General features: G+C 37.0%; 1 protein-coding gene across 2 annotated transcripts in view; it reads left to right on the top strand.

Moving 5' to 3' along the window:
- LOC131071204 (uncharacterized) overlaps nt 1-13,747 on the top strand; it is a 75,275-nt gene extending 61,528 nt beyond the window's left edge. For both annotated transcript variants that reach the window (XM_058006933.2, XM_058006932.2), the window contains exons 5-8: nt 11,461-11,601; nt 11,835-11,944; nt 12,073-12,191; nt 13,265-13,747. In XM_058006933.2, coding sequence (XP_057862916.2) covers nt 11,461-11,601; nt 11,835-11,944; nt 12,073-12,191; nt 13,265-13,331 — 437 coding nt within the window. In that variant the 3' untranslated portion in view covers nt 13,332-13,747. The remainder of the gene's footprint in view (nt 1-11,460; nt 11,602-11,834; nt 11,945-12,072; nt 12,192-13,264) is intronic.
- Nucleotides 13,748-16,318: the final 2,571 nt, after the last annotated feature.

Below are 16,318 nucleotides of genomic sequence, written 5' to 3'. Positions count from 1 at the left end.
TTCATCGTGAAAGTATCATTGATTAACTTGTAGTTCTTCCCTGGTGGATGATGCAAGTGGGTATAGGATTCACAAACTCTGACCTCGCCGGGTCCTCTTCCAATCACTCCTCTGTGAGGTAGTCCTGCGTACTCGACGCTCCTTATTAAGGCATAGATGACATATGAACTCATGTGGAAGGACTTAGTAGCCCTGAGTCTTCTCAACTGTACGTCTAAGCAATGGCTAATTATCCTAGCCCAATGTATTGTACCCTTTCCTTGAACAATCACCTGGATGAAATAAAACATCCATTTCTCAAAATAGAAGGCATGAGGTGCTCCTGTAACTCTGTTGAGCATGGTAATCAAATCTCTGTACTCCTCTTGGAAATCGATCCGGTGTGGTGTGTTCGGTACTTTGCTCAGACGGGGACGACTCTTGAGTAGCCAGTTCTTGTTGATTATGCTTAGACAAGCATCTGGATCATCATCGTACACTGATCTGGCTCCTTCAATGCTCTTGTATATCATGTCCCTGTGCTCTGGAAGATGGAAGGCTTCACTTATGGCCTCCTCTGAAAGGTACGCCAAAGTGTTTCCCTCATTGGACACAATTGTCCTGGACTGTGGATTGTAATGACGGGCACACTCGATCATCAACTCGTGGCACTGAATAGCTGGAGGAAAACCGGCCGCCTTGATGATGCCACTCTCTATTATTCTCCGGGCGACAGGTGATGGCTTGCCGATGTAAGGGACCTCTCGGAACTTCTTCGTGCTAAAGTTTCCCAAGTTTGTATCTCCAATGTTGCTCCACTTGGACACGATCTTGGTCTCCACCTCTTCAGTCTTCTGATCTTCTTTCATGAGAGCCGAGCGACTGGTGGATGCTCCCGCCTTTGGGGTCGCCATACCTACACAACATTTCATTATAAGAAATAGATTTTTGAAATAAATAACGTAGATAAGAGAGATAGATTTTAGGAAACCTCATGATAAGTCCCTAGAGTTATCATTTCCTAAAATACAACGATTGAGCTAAGAGATTTAAAATTCAAAATTTGAAATATGACGATGAATGAATAAAACAATAAAATTTAAATCGCCATACCTCGATAAAGAGCTAACTCTAGAATGCAAAAACAAAATTTGCCTAGGCAAAATTGAGGTATAAAGATAATCTTCAATATGATCTCCTCAAATTTGATTTCGCCACCTCTGGAGAGAATGTGATCTTCAATTATCACCCTGGACTTGGTCTCAAATGGATCTTCAAGTTCGCACTAACAAATCTCCAAGTCCTTAGCAAATTCGCCTTAGGCGTGGTCTTGGATGGATCTTCAAATTCGCTCTTGGTGTATCCTCAAGCTCGCACCACCTTTGGTTTGGATAAAGCGCCACCCTTTGGATTGAATTCGCACCCCTTCAAACACACTTCGCACCTCTTCAAACACACTTCGCACGCCTCACACCACCTTGGGAATGTCTACGCCACCATGGTTTGAAGTCGCACCACCTTTGGAATGTCTTTGCGCGCCACCCTTGGTCTTCAATGCAATTCGCACCACCCTTGGAGTGTCTTCGCCACCTTGGATAAATGAAACTCGCACTATATTCGCCTCTTGTCAACTCGCATGAAGGAAGGTAAAATAATGATGTAGAAAATGATAATTCTACCCCCCTTATATAGCGCTTGCATCCTTTACCCCTTAGGCCGACTTAAAAATAAAAATAAAACCATTTAAATGATTTGCAATGACATAACAAGGCCGACCTCCATATATGAGCGCTCAAATCGATTTTTTATTAATTAAATAATTAACTATTAATGCCTTGCGTTTTTTAAATTGCAAATTTCGATTTTTAAATAAGGCAAAAATAATTAATAAATGTTAACGCCATATTAAATGCCAATAAAAAATGGATTTTCAATTTTTAAAATTGATTTAGCATTTAAAGTAAATTCGAATTGTTTAATTTGGCGCCAAAAAATATGTAAATAGAGGGACGTACCTCATCGCTCTGGTCCCTTGGAGAGGGACAGGAGCGATTCATTATTTTGTCTTGGTTTTGCATTTTTTCACGATCAACTTCTTCATCTCCGCGTTAAAAATTGATCATCTTGATAGGTTCTTCGCATTTGATCCTCTTGCATGTGTGTTTAAGTGCCTTTTGAGTGTACATCGCCTTGGTCCTTGTCCAAAGGACAGGAGCGATCTTCTTGTTTTCATGTCCATCTTGCATCTTTTAACTTCGATCTTTTATTGTGGGCGAATAACATCCTTTGTTCGTGTCTTTTGCGCTTATTCCATTTGCTCGCATGAAGTTTTGAGTGTATTGAAGGGATCATCGCCCTTGTCCCTTGGAGAGGGACAGGAGCGATCCATGTCCTTTCCTTGAACTTGTCAACTTTGCACTTCGATCTTCATTGTAACGTCCTTCAAACGTCGTCCTTCACCTTACCTAACCTTGCTTCGCTTTGATCTTGAAGGAACGTGCGTGCTTTTGATGATATCGCCTTGGTCCTTGTCCAAAGGACAGGAGCGATGTGAGGCTTTTACATTATTTGGTGATGTTTGGACGTTCAAAACTCTTGTTTATCATCTTGTTGTCGTACCATGGACCCTCTAAAACATTGTAATGTCTTATCCTTACGTAAATTTTGCATGAAATGGCCAATGCATCTAACATCGCCCTGGTCCCTTCCTGAGGGACAGGAGCGATCTATGTTATAGGGTGTCAATTTCTTCATTTTAACGTCCTTTAAGTGTTTACGCATGATGAAAGCGCCTTGAAATGTCCTCGCCACCTTTCGTCCTGGCTTGGATCGGGCTCGAACCTTGGAGGGACGACCTTGAACTTGAGAGGGACGTATCTTCACCATTGTATCGCCCTGGTCCCTTGGAGAGGGACAGGAGCGATTTTTTCCTTGTGGCTTTCATCTTACTTTGCCATGCTCTAAGTTTATATTCAACGGATTCGTCCTTCTTTACTCGATCCGTCCATGCCTTGACATTGTTTGGAATTTTCCAAAAAGAGGTAATTATATCAAAAATCGCTCTGGTCCCTTCCTGAGGGACAGGAGCGAACTAGGCATTTAGCATTGGTATGGACGTCCCAAAAATCTTCAATTTATATTCAATGCATTCATCTCATGTTCTCCTTCGTTTTGAACGTAAACTTGCCTTGACCCTTGTCTGGATTTTGCAAAATGGAGGAAATCGCTCTGGTCCCTGGGAGAGGGACGAGAGCTACAAGGTACCTCGCCCTGGTCCCTTGGAGAGGGACAGGAGCGATTTAGTCAATATAGGTCATTTTCCTTCATTTTTTGCATCTCAAATTATATTCATTTGGCAAAGTATCTTCCTTCGGACGTCCTCCAATTGCTGAGTCATCAAAATCTTGCATGGACATGGCGAAATTTGAATTGTAGCTCCGGTCCTTCACTGAGGGACAGGAGCGATTTTCCTTCTGGAGGCCTTTCCGCGCTCATGAAAATCTTCAATTTATATTCAAATGAAAGATCTTGTCGTTCTCTATCACTTCAAACGTAAAATTTGTCCGGACTCCACAAGGATGATGAGATATCTGAAAATGAGCTCCCGTCCTTCACTGAGGGACAGGAGCGATTTTGCTCCTACAGGCCAAAATAACAAGATTTTTCACATTTTAACACTTCACGAGGCGAAAACAAATCAATTCCAATGCCTAGGATCAAACTTCAAAAAAAGTCAAAATTTGGTCAAAATATTCAGTCAGACAAAAATTCACATTGACGGTCATCATTTAAACAAGTTTAAGCTCTACATGAACATTCCAATTGAAAATTAGACCATTTTGGCGAATTCATTGCATTCAAAATTTGCATTCTAGACAAGAAGCTCAAAAGCTCTCAAAAGTGACTGGATTTTGGCTTGAAAAGGCAATATTTAAAACCCTAAGGCTTAGCCCTAAATCCAGACGACTAACGGACTAACAAAACCCTAAAAACGAAAGCGAAAACAAGCGAAAAACAAGCAAAAAGAGGGGGTCCCCATTTGCGATGGGGCGATGTGTGAAATGGTCACAACACCTTGCCAACTCAAAGTGTCCTTAGTCGTTGTTTGAAGCCTTCTTTCATAGTCTAAGTCTCCATATTGCATCAATGATTTCAATCTCATAATAATCCATAACGCTTGATTCTATTTTTTTCATCACAGGTGATGATGATCAAATGAAATGATAATCACATGTTGCTCATATCCAAGGTGTTGAGGAACAAACCTACTCAACTTCATCTCATCTAAAGAATCAAAATACTGCCTAACCTCACTAAAACCCTAAAAACTAAAGTAAAAGAGGGGGTCCCCATTTGTGATGGGGCGATGTGTGAAATGGTCACAACAGATCCTACGAGGGCCTTGCCCCTTGACCTCTATAGGGGTGCTACCCCCAAAACCCCGCAAGGAGCACTACCCCTAGGCCTCCATGAGGGGCGCTACCCCTCAACCCCGCGAGGGGTGCTAGCCTCAAGCTCATTTTGGTGTTACCCTGAAACCCCCATCAAACTATAAGTCTAAGCAAGTAATACGCTAATGATGAATCATGGTCATAAAAATCTATAAAATACATATTCCTTGTGGCAAATATTAGCATATTCCATAGTCAAAGCCACAATCAAGGATTATCTTGTTTCATATATTGGACAACTTGTTTAGTATACAAGGCCCGCTATAGGCAAATTTGGCATGCTACACTCCTTGTATTGCTGAATACAAGTTAAGTCATAGTTCGTAAGAAATGCCATTTTCATAATGCAAAATGTATCAATCATGCCTTGCATAGACAACTCATAGAAGAATATCATCTATTAGTATCCTAGCTAAAGTCAAAATAGAACATAACCATTCATCTTTTGCTTAACCACTCTTTGTTAATGAGCTTGTCAACAAAACATGTAGTATTGAAGGCGTAAAAGAAATACTAATAAATTCCTCACTTGAATATACACCCTAGTCATTGAGACAAGCAAATATCATGGCTACATCATTGACCCAGGATCCATCTTAGATGCCCGCACATGACTTCTTGTGATGTTGGGATGAGTAATGCAACTTCCTTTGAGCCATAGTCTTATAATTTTAGTTTTTATATTTGTTTTGATGCCATGGATTTCATATTCCATGAATCTTGTAAATTTTTATACATTTGACAATGTTTAAATATCTAAGTATGTTATTTCCTTTAGCTAAAATTTACATTTTATACTTATGTGATCAAGTTAGCTTCTATTTGATGATGTTATTGTGTCTTTGAGGTCTATTTATTAAAGGGTACATGAAACAAGCTTTAATCCTTAAAAATCTCTGAATTTCTTGGATTGTTCAATTTTGCTGAGTCTTTGTCATGTTTTGCGGAGTTTGGGTGCCAAGTTTGAGTTCAAGTCAAAAATCAGCTTGCCATGCCCGCGCTTTGTCTGAGATTTGTAACTATGCTTGTGGGTCTAAGATGGTAAATTGTGAAATTTGATGCTTATAGTTCTGGGGCATGCTAAGCAATTCTTTTTCTGTTGCATATGGAGTTGGATTGCAAATCATACAGGAAAAATAAAAGTTAAATGGTAAGTTAGGAGAAAGGAAAAACACTAAAAGAGATAGGGCAAAATACTATCAATGAGAGTCAATTATTGCACACAAGGAATAACTTCAATTGTATGGTTTGTATTGATATCAATATATAGACCAAAGAGTTCCATTATGTTTCTGGAATCCTGAACGTTTTTTCTGGTGCAATTGTGCTGCTAGGACACAAGAAGGATATCATGGTGTCATGCTTAGTCACAAGGTTCACTGGAATTTAATTTATGAAATTTAAAACTCAATGAACTTCAAGATATGGTAAAAATTTGTTCTCGTTCGTGCTAATATTCACCCTAATATTTTTTTGGATGCTCTTTCCCCTCTTGGCACCTCCTACTTCTTTTTCATACCCACCGGTAACCAAACAATGGATCAACAGAATTTTTTCTCCTGAACCAAGGACAACACAGCTCAACGCCTTGCAATAACTACAGTTAAGGATATGGCATCAATCATAGTGCTCCCCAAAAGATAGGGATAGGGCTTTTTGGTTTATAACCCCGATAATTGGTCGATTTGTATATCTCAGGCCTAGAGGCTTTTAATATTTTAATTTTAATTTTTAGGTTTTGTTTTTGTTAATTCTTTGTTTTTTTTAAAATATTAATATTTATTTTTTGAACATTGATGATTTGTTTTTTATTTAATATGTTAAATTTTAATATTTAAATTAGACTTTTAATTATAAATTATAATATATTTGCCACTTATATATTAATAATATCTAAATTAAAATTTTAAAGATATTGTAATCATAATGCTTTTGAATTTATTTTAGAGGCTTCTAATATTTTAATTTTAATTTTTAGGTTTTGTTTTTGTTTAATTCTTTTTTTTTTTTTAAATATTAATATTTATTTTTTGAACATTGATGATTTGTTTTTTATTTAATATGTTAAATTATAATATATTTGCTATTTATATATTAATAATATCTAAATTAAAATTTTAAAGATATTTTAGTCATAATGCTTTTGAATTTATTACAATGTATTTAAATTTAATATAATGTTTTTTTTTTTTTGCTAGTTTAATAGCTGGTATGGGCCAGCTCCCTTTTATATTATCAAAAAACAGATTTACATCAAAGTATCAGCACCATGTTTATCCCATATACATAACCCAAGCCCATTATTTTAGGGCATAGCCATATTTTCTACTACAAACCACAGCCATTTGAACACCAATAGTTCATCTACTACTAAACATCATCCACTTTACTACCAAAATGTGGATGGAATATAGGATAAGCATAAAAGATTATATAGGCTAAATCTGCTATTCTTCATCATCATTCGCCCTAACCATAGCCACCATTTGAGCTGGCACAACCACAGGGCAATCTGTATCGTAGGCTTGATGGGCCGGACCCTTGGTGATTTCCTACACATCTCTGAAATCATTTTCCACCCACTCCTTCCCATCAGTCAACAGGGCCACCTCCTCCACCGCATTTTCCTCATCATTTGCCATCAACCCCCACTCCTTCATATAGGACCATAGCCAATTCTCCTTTGGGCACTCCACCACATGAGTTAGCCTTTGCAGAAACAGGACGCTACGCGCCATGGCACCCCAACGGGCTTCCAACAATTTCGTCTCCAGGGTCATCACAATTGGGAACTTCTGGAAATCCCCACCTCCATTATTAACCAGATAACAGTGCTGGGGCATAGAAATCTTCAAATCCTGATCTACATTATCCAGAACTGCTTTGATTTCCCCCAAAAAGGCATGCTTAAACAAACTTTGGCTTATCTACTTAATCTTTGCCTTCGATACCCCCAAATACAAACCCATTGCCAAAAACATAGCATAGATATCGGAACTAACTCGATGGCGATGGTAAGCCAACAAAAATTCTTGCCCCATAATGACTTTCACCGCATGCAATACCAGATGGTGTCCAGATTTTAACACTACCATCAACCTTTTATCAGTCACCTCCCCAATAAATGACATTTGATGCTTAGTGGACTCAAGAAGCACAGGCGTATCCATATTCAACCCAACACTACACTTCTAAATAAGACAATATGTGAGTCGCAAACCACTGCTATGTCTATAAATAAACAATCTCCAACTGTTTCCATCATAACTTTAACATCCAAGAAAAGTCGTATCTTACAACATATGCAAAGTCATAACTGTTTCCAAGAAAAGTTGTATCTTACAACATATGCAAAGCCCAATTGCCATTTAAGCCTTGTCCTTTGCATTGATGTCTTACCATGGTAATTACCTTTCCATGCCACCATTTATGCACTTAACTCCCATCCTCCCACGTGCCACCCATCCTCCCACATGCCAGTAAATTTCGTAAGAGACGATCATTAATAGGCAATATGTGAGTAAGGCCATCGAGGTTTATGTGGAGTCCACCAAACGAGCCACATGTCAAACTACTCATACTCAGTCCGTAACACCTCCCCTCATGATTCTGCAGCCAGCTTGGCAACACCATCAGCAATGTCGTTGCCCTCTCTATAGACATGTGAAATTTTGAACTCCTCCAATCCATCAATCAACTTTTTGATTGGCTCCAACCATCTATCTAGCTTCTAGTTTGGCGCTTGATTTTCGTTGAAACTTAGTAGCTTCGGTAAGATAAATGATTGAATGAGAGACTTCATTTATCTCTCATTCAATCATATACCTTATGGATATAACTACAATCTAAATGTAGACCTCATGATTAAATAAATGAACCTGTTATAATTATCTTATATGCATAGTCGATCATACTATAATCATATTACTCATGCTGTGATTGTAATAAGATCAGACCAGACTTATGATAACTATCATAGATATCATATGATAGCATCGATTGATGCTATCATATGATATCTATGATAGTTATCATAAGTCTGGTCTGATCTTATTACAATCACAGCATGAGTAATATGATTATAATATGATAACTATAACAGTTATCATCTTAATCGCACATTATACTGATTGATGATTATATTGTTTATCGGATGATTATATTCCTGACGTGATCCGATTACTAATCGATGAATTATACTATTTAACATGACCCGATAGTAATTGGTTTAATATGTTAAAATGACGCGACCGATAGTTATTGGTATATTGCTTAAGTGAAGGGGTGCATATGCACCGATCAAGACATGTCTTGATTGGGTATGTCAAAAGACATGACCGGTCAAGGCATGCCTTGATCGGTGGGCATTGCCTATATGTACATGTCAATGAAAAGCTGTAGTGATATAGAAAATAATTAATGTTATCGTCAGCAACCTGTGACATAAGAAACAACAGAAAATATCAGTAAAAGAATAACAATAATATATAACTTCAGACTTGAACATAAATTTGAATATCATTTACAATTTTGGCGAATAGCATTGATGGAAATCAATGAATTGCCTTCCGAGTGAACTTTCCCAGCATCCATTTCCTTTCCCAATTCCAGACCCATGAGGGCAGCTCTCATTTCTGCCACATTGTTGGTAGCATTCCCAATGTGTCTAGACCTTTCTGAAAGTATGGCACCAGAAGCATCTCTAGCCAGACAGCCTATTCCGCTAGGACCAGGATTCCCCCTGGAGGTCCTGTCATAATTGATTTTTATCCAGCCCCTCTCAGGAGCTTCCCAGCCGACTTCTCGCGGGTTTATATCTTAACTAGAGGTTTTGACACCACAAATGAGTGGGCTTTTAGTCCTTTGAAAAGCTTAGTCATTCCATCATCCCAATTGGTGAATACACTTTCCTTCAATGATTTGTTCCTGATCGGCGAATTCACTAGTTCAACTATAGCCGTTTCCATCTTGCTTATTAATTGTTCTCTGGGCATAGATTGATCTTGAAAAACCCTCCTATTCCATTCTTTCCAAAGTTCCCAAATGATTGTAGAAGGGATTACCTGCCACAAGCTATATTATTTTATTTCAATGGACTTTTTTTTTTTAAAAGTACGTATCTACTAGAGGGGGTACATCCAACGACCATGGGTGATCATCCCTTCAGCCAAAGTATTGATTCTCTCAATCTGCGAGGCTGAGAATAGATCCCCATACAGGCTAACATAATTGCCAAAGGCTAGTGTTATAATTCTCCATTCCTCCTCTAAACTTCATGATTTTCTTCTTTGCCAGCGCTTCTGCATCGAAAACGCCCGCAATAGAGCCGCTTTTTGGAGTGACCTTTATTTTGACAGACTAAGTGATGACTGCATCTCTAAACTCTGATTTGAGCAGCTTGTTTGCAAACCTGGCAGCTCTGTAGTCGAGCCAAGTAGCCTGAACCATCATGCAGAAGAACCTCTCCAACAAGACTTCGTCATGCACATGCACCCCTGAAGCAGAATCCCAACCCAAAACTTTCTGTTTTGCAGGCAGGATATAGTCCTCATCAACAATGAACAACCTGTGAATTTGAGTATCTGGGTCCTCTACACAGTTGCACTTGATCCCAAAATACTTCCTTCCTGCCATAGCTTTCTGTTCTTAGGAGCTTATCCTGATACACGACCACAGAACAAGGGTGTTTATATAGCCTAAGAGATAGGCTTGCCTTGTTTTTCAATGGCTACTTTGGTATCTTAAGGAAATCCCGTTCTTAAAATAGAAGGACAAAAAATCTTACAACGCATCCTGCAAGTAGATTTCCAATCTGTTTTGGACATCCATATCTCATTGTTTCTAAATCTGTATGATTATCTTGTTTATGTGTCTCCGTCGATTTCTTTCAATTTACTGAGTATTGTTGACGGGCCTATGCCTGCTTAGGTAATAAATTCATTTGGCTTTCTCGAGAGTCACAGAATATGTACTTCTCTTATCCTATGCCCGTTCGATGTTGAATTTCTGGATTAGAATGATCAGTATCAATGATCTTCTGGAGATCCCTCCACTATTCAACTCTGTCTGTGACAACTTCTCTGTGCCTTGAGATGACACCCACGTTTACCAAGAAGTCTGTAGCCTGATTAGCTTCTCGTTATGTATGGGAAACCATATAATTTGGGATCCTACTGAGATTTTGAGAGAGATTTCTGATTTTCTGTGCTAATCTCTAGTTTGAACTTTGTGCATTCTTAACTACATTAACTATTACTAAAGAGTCGCCCTCAAAGTCAACCGAACTAATCCCCTTATCCGAACAAAATTTTGTGCCTCTTCCTAAGGCTGTTGCTTCCGCCTCATTGTTTGTTGCCATACCAATTGCTCTATAGAGACCATATAAGAATGTTCCCTCATCATCTCTGATTATGCACCTATAACCCGCATGTCCCAGATTGCCTTTGGCAGCCCCATCAAAATTCAACTTATATATTCCTTTGCAGGTTTGTTCTATTTTGCCAAAAGTCGTTTGGAGGACTTTGTTACAACATTGATTCCTGGAGCTATATTTTAATGGATTTATAACTTATAAAGACATTTTTTTTAATTTAAACACATTTTTATTACAGTTTTTGAATCTATCACGCTTTCAAATGTAATATAATATTATTTATTTTTTTATGGATTTTTAAGTTATATCTAGAAACAATCCATTTATATGAGGTGAATTTAATCATTTTTTTTTTTTTTTCAAAATTTTTCCCATTATCGAGCTTCATCCTAATTTTATTGTTGCCAATATGAACTCGAACTTGAACCTTGTGACATAGGTGTCCTGTACCTTGCACATCAATGAGGAAGAGAACAAATATGACTGTTATCTTGTTTAGGGACATAAAGGGGCTGCCCAGTAATGCAGTAGATGGAATTAAAACTAGGTAGAAGTTCACTGGTATTTCATTCTTTTATCCTAGAAGAAAAAAGTACAGAGCTAATTGTTTTAGGCATCAATGTTTTTGTTTCTGACAAGTAACATCTTTTTGGCAAGCTTTGGAGCTTAAGCGTGAACTAGAAAGAAGAGAACAAGAAAAAAAGAAGAGTCAAAGAGTAGATTTTGTTCATGGAGTGCAACCTGCATCAGTACAACCAGTACCAAAGCCAGTCGTACAAGTTCTTGGTGGTCAGAAAAGTATGGTTGAAACTCTATTGTTCTTTGCATTCTTCTGTTTTCCGCTTGTCAGGAATGAATTTTAAAGAAAACTTTTGTTGATCATCTATCAGCAAATTGTTAAACCAAAACAGTCACAAACATATTATCAAATTAAAACATTCAGATGCAATTGTTGCTGGTTTTCTTTTCAAATCTAGAATTTTTATTGACTGAGAATGAATTTTCATTTTTTTTTTGATTTTCGTTAATAGCTACTGCTGGGGTGATGGCTGCCAGTACGAATGTGTCATTGCAGACTGCTACATCAGCTACTGACAATACAAAGATAGATAATAGGAACAAGAAAAGCAAGTGGGACAAGGTATATATGTTTAATGGCATTTATAATTCTGAAACAGTTTGCTATCATGGATAAGTAGGTTGTGTGAAATGAGTTTTTAATTCATGATGATCAAGGCATTTTGTCACTCAATTTGATTTCTAATGCAGGTTGATGGTGATAGGAAGAATCCTTTACCACCTGGAGCACAAGATGCAATGGCTGCTGCAACTGCACATGCTGCTTTGTTAACTTCTGCTAATGCTGGAGCTGGTTACACCGCATTTGCGTATGTTTTTTGTTCCTTCAAATTTTTTAATCTTCTGTAAATTTGTTGGGTATCTAGAGTTTTGGTGGATTCATTGTGAATCTTTATAGATTGGCTGATTATACTAGACAACAGACAACTTTGGTTCTTTAATAATACTGCTATTTCACGTCTATCTTTATAATAGCCTTCTTATTAGTTGTTGCTAGGATGAAAAAAAACCTTCCTACAATGATTGGGCATTGTATTAATGATTACGAAAGGATGACATTTAAAGGCTGCCCAAACCTCTAGATTTTGCTAAAAGTGAAACCTTTTTTATCACATGGAGTGCACTCATGTGCAAACGATAGTGAAGGATGCTTATAGAGGAATATCTATTGATCCCTGAGCTGTTTGCTCAGGGCAAGTTCCCATGCAGCTGCTCAGCTTATTTTGGCTAGCAGCCACTGCTCAATTTTTTTAGGAGTAATTCGTGGAGCTAGTGGCCGCATTTTATATTTAATTTCACTGCTTAATTTAAAACAGCCATCTCAAAAATCTGCAGTTTGCTGCTTATTTCTTCATATGAATGAATAGTATATGAATATCTAATTTTGCTGCTTAATTTAAAGAAGCCATCTTAAAAATATGCAGTTGGCTGCTTATTTACATTTATGAATGAATAGTTTAATAGTATTTTTTGTAGGTAAAATTGGAGGCAAATGAAAAAGAGGGAAATAAACTTATGGAACCACCTGACATTTTTCTCTATATGCAGTTGCTGCTAATTTCCAGCTCCCTTTTTTTCTTCACAGTCTATTTTCAATTACTGAGCAGTAGCTGCTCTATTAAAATAGGGAAAGATTCTCGTTTTCCCAGTTGCTTAAATTTAAGCAGAAAATGCACTTAAGCAGCTGCATGGGGACATGGAGTTACTCATTCTCGAGGACCATATTCTTTCTTTTGGCACCTTATTGTTCTGTTTTAAGTGTAATATGCCTTAATGCAACAATGCAAGAAATTAGTTATGTGTTTATTGTAGGTCATTTTTATTTTTTTGAGTTCATGTGTTTGAAATATTATTGAGTTCAAGCTAAATTTCTTGACTGCAGGCAACAAAAGAGAAAAGAAGCCGAGGAGAAAAGATCACATGAGAGGAGAGTAGAGAGGAGATCATAATAGACTGTAAGATGCTATCAAGTAAATTGTTGTACTATATGTCTCAGCATGGGCCTTTCCATGTGCTGATTATGACTGTGGCAGCAAGTAATTTATAGGACTAACCACGAGCAAGAAGCAAATCCACAGTGACTACTTTCGGCACCTCAGGTTGTGTACTTGAATATGTATTGAATAATGTGTACAAAATGAGAAAAGGAATAACAAAAGTAAGGAGCAATTTTGGAAAGATCAATCATAATCTGCTGACTGCAATTTAGTCCATGCATTTGGTTCGTGGAATCTTCATTATGAATTATCATAAGTTGTATTAATTTTCTTGGTATTGACGTAAAATTAGAATCATTTTATACCTTTACAAAAGGCCTACGTGTTAAAAGATGTTCTCAGACAGCAATTTTTACTTTGCCTATATATGTGTGCTGTGTATATGTTTAATTCTTCAACTGCATGTTATATTTTATTTAATTTAGCGGCATGGATATTTTTTCTATCCCTGCTAAAACTTGAATTGCCATCACAGTTTTGGAAACGCTGTGAGTAATATTCTTGTTCAGATTCCTTTTACTTAATATATGCCTAAACCTTGAGACTATCATTTATGCAGCCATTCCATTTTCAGAATGCATTTGTATCAAACAACGACAATGCAGGTGAGATTCTTCTTTGTATGTCTTGAGGATTAGGTGAAAAATGGTGATTATTTAATTAAAGAATAAGTGTAGCTATAGCGAGTATCTCAATATAAGTGTCCTTTGCTCAGATATATTTTCATCCTTTGGATGTGCTGTAGGTGAAAAGCTTAGTGAAGACTAAAAGAAGTTCCTATGTGGTCAATTGTACATGGAGATTGGGTTCATGCATTGCTATTTCTGTATTATTGCCTGTTCATTATGATGTTAGCTGTTGGTATATGCTTTTGTAAGCAGTGGACTAAGATGGGCTCATAATTTGCCATTTTTGTGTGGATAGTGAATTTTGACAGTTGACTCAAGAAAGCAAATTGTAATTCTATATAATTTCTTAGCTATGGACTTCTTAAATTGCATTTACAACTGCAGACAAGTGAACATAAGCTGCTGATAAGATTAATTGATAGAAGAGAAGGGGAACAATTCCATTCTAAGCAATTGTAAGATGCTGTATCTTATCTTATGATTCTGTGCAGCAAGTTAGTAGCAGTATATTTTATTGTATGTAGAAATGTACACAGTTTTAATTTTGTACAGTCAGGTTTGATAAATAGCAAAAGATGTGTTGCTAGAAGTTTGTTTCTGTTAAATGAATGGAGTGATCGAGTGTAAGAGAGTATATAACTGGATATGTGGGGAGAGGATAATTGATAATATTGGAGCAGGAATTTCTAATCTTCTACAAACCCTGAATAACAGATCACCTTTTTGGTAGTTCGAAACATTGTTTTGGAGATAGCAGAAAGTATGCGCGCTGAAATTCTTTTTAATGTGAGTTATTATACTGTCTCTGTATTTCCAGTTTGGGAAGATATTTGTGGAGCATGGAATGCATGTGTTTGTTGATAGTTGGTACATTCAAATGTGACTAGCTTATGGTTAGTTTCAGTTCATCATTTTGATGGTGGTGGTAATGCCAATTTTGATATCATAGGACATCTAGTTTTGCTAAAAAGTATATTTCAGGGTACACAAGTGCAAAATTGTAATGAATGTGGCTTACAGCACTGAAACTGAATTTAGATCACCTGTCTTGCAACGATCAACTGTATTCAGGATTTTGTTTTGGTCAAAAACAAGTTCAGCATTTTTATGTTATAGCATATGTGTAGTTCTTGATCACAAAAGAATGCATTTCTTGAGGGCCTCATTCCTTTGGAAGCTAAATGTTGTGGATGGTTTATTCATGTACCGTTACATCTACATGCATTAGAAATGCACTGCTTTTGTCTAACTTTAATTTCTGTTTCTTGTGTACCTTCTCTGAGTTTGCTTGATTGTTCTTTGGGTAATTTCCCCAAGATTTTTTGCTACTCACATGAATTCCTCTGCCCAAATCATGGAATGTAAAGTTGATTTTTTTTAAGCATGCAATGAAAACAATTATAAATAACATGAAATAAGGGTGAGTTTAGTGTTTGTTTGTTGAGACAAGACCTTAGTGGAAAAAGTGGATGCCTATAAGTACCTGTTGGTGCGTGTTTTATGACACACCGAACACAGAATAAAAATGCCCAAAAGACACTATACCCTCTCTTGAATAAAATCACCACTTATGCTAAGATTGCAAAGAAGATCATATGGCGATTCCAAGGTTTACATTGCAAACTAGCAACTTTAATGTTGAATATAGCTTGTCAATTTCAAAGACAATGAAGACTTCAGCTTTATATTTTTGGGATTTTCTCAATTTAGACTTCTTAAAAAAAGGGGCAAAGGGAAAGGGTTTTAGGAATTCTATGCTATTCCTAAGAATTCAAGAGATGGTAAAGATAAGGTGAAACTAATAACCACATTTTGCTTCGCCACACTAAGGACAACTACACAAAGTAGTTGCAATCTTCAAGGGTTGTGCTAAAGTTTTTCGTACTATGAATAATACCATCAAATGATCAATATTTATCCAAAGTATAAGTTAAAACATCCACAAAATAAGCTCAGACCAACTTTGCACAATTAACAAAAGTCATATGTTCATAAAAAGTATGAGCAATAATTTCACCAATCTATACTATCAAATCTTTCATTCCTCTAACAACTTTGTAAAGGAAATCTATTCTAAGTTGGAGAAAGTATGTAACCTCGCAACCATGTAATAACAATAATGATTCAAAGCAAATGCAAATGAATTTTTATTATCAAAATAGCTCTTAGCAACAATCTCATAAATCTCTCCACACAACAAAATGAGAGAAGAGGAGTTTATATAGAGTTCTGGAAACAAATGAAAGATCGAGATCAATCAAAGATCAACGGTCGAGATCAAGACAACTACTCTAATTAGGGTTTCCCATA

Source organism: Cryptomeria japonica, chromosome 7, assembly GCF_030272615.1.
Source record: "Cryptomeria japonica chromosome 7, Sugi_1.0, whole genome shotgun sequence".
Classification (NCBI taxonomy): domain Eukaryota; kingdom Viridiplantae; phylum Streptophyta; class Pinopsida; order Cupressales; family Cupressaceae; genus Cryptomeria; species Cryptomeria japonica.
The sequence above is the reverse complement of the archived record's forward strand: the minus strand, read 5'-3'. Positions and strand labels throughout refer to the sequence as shown.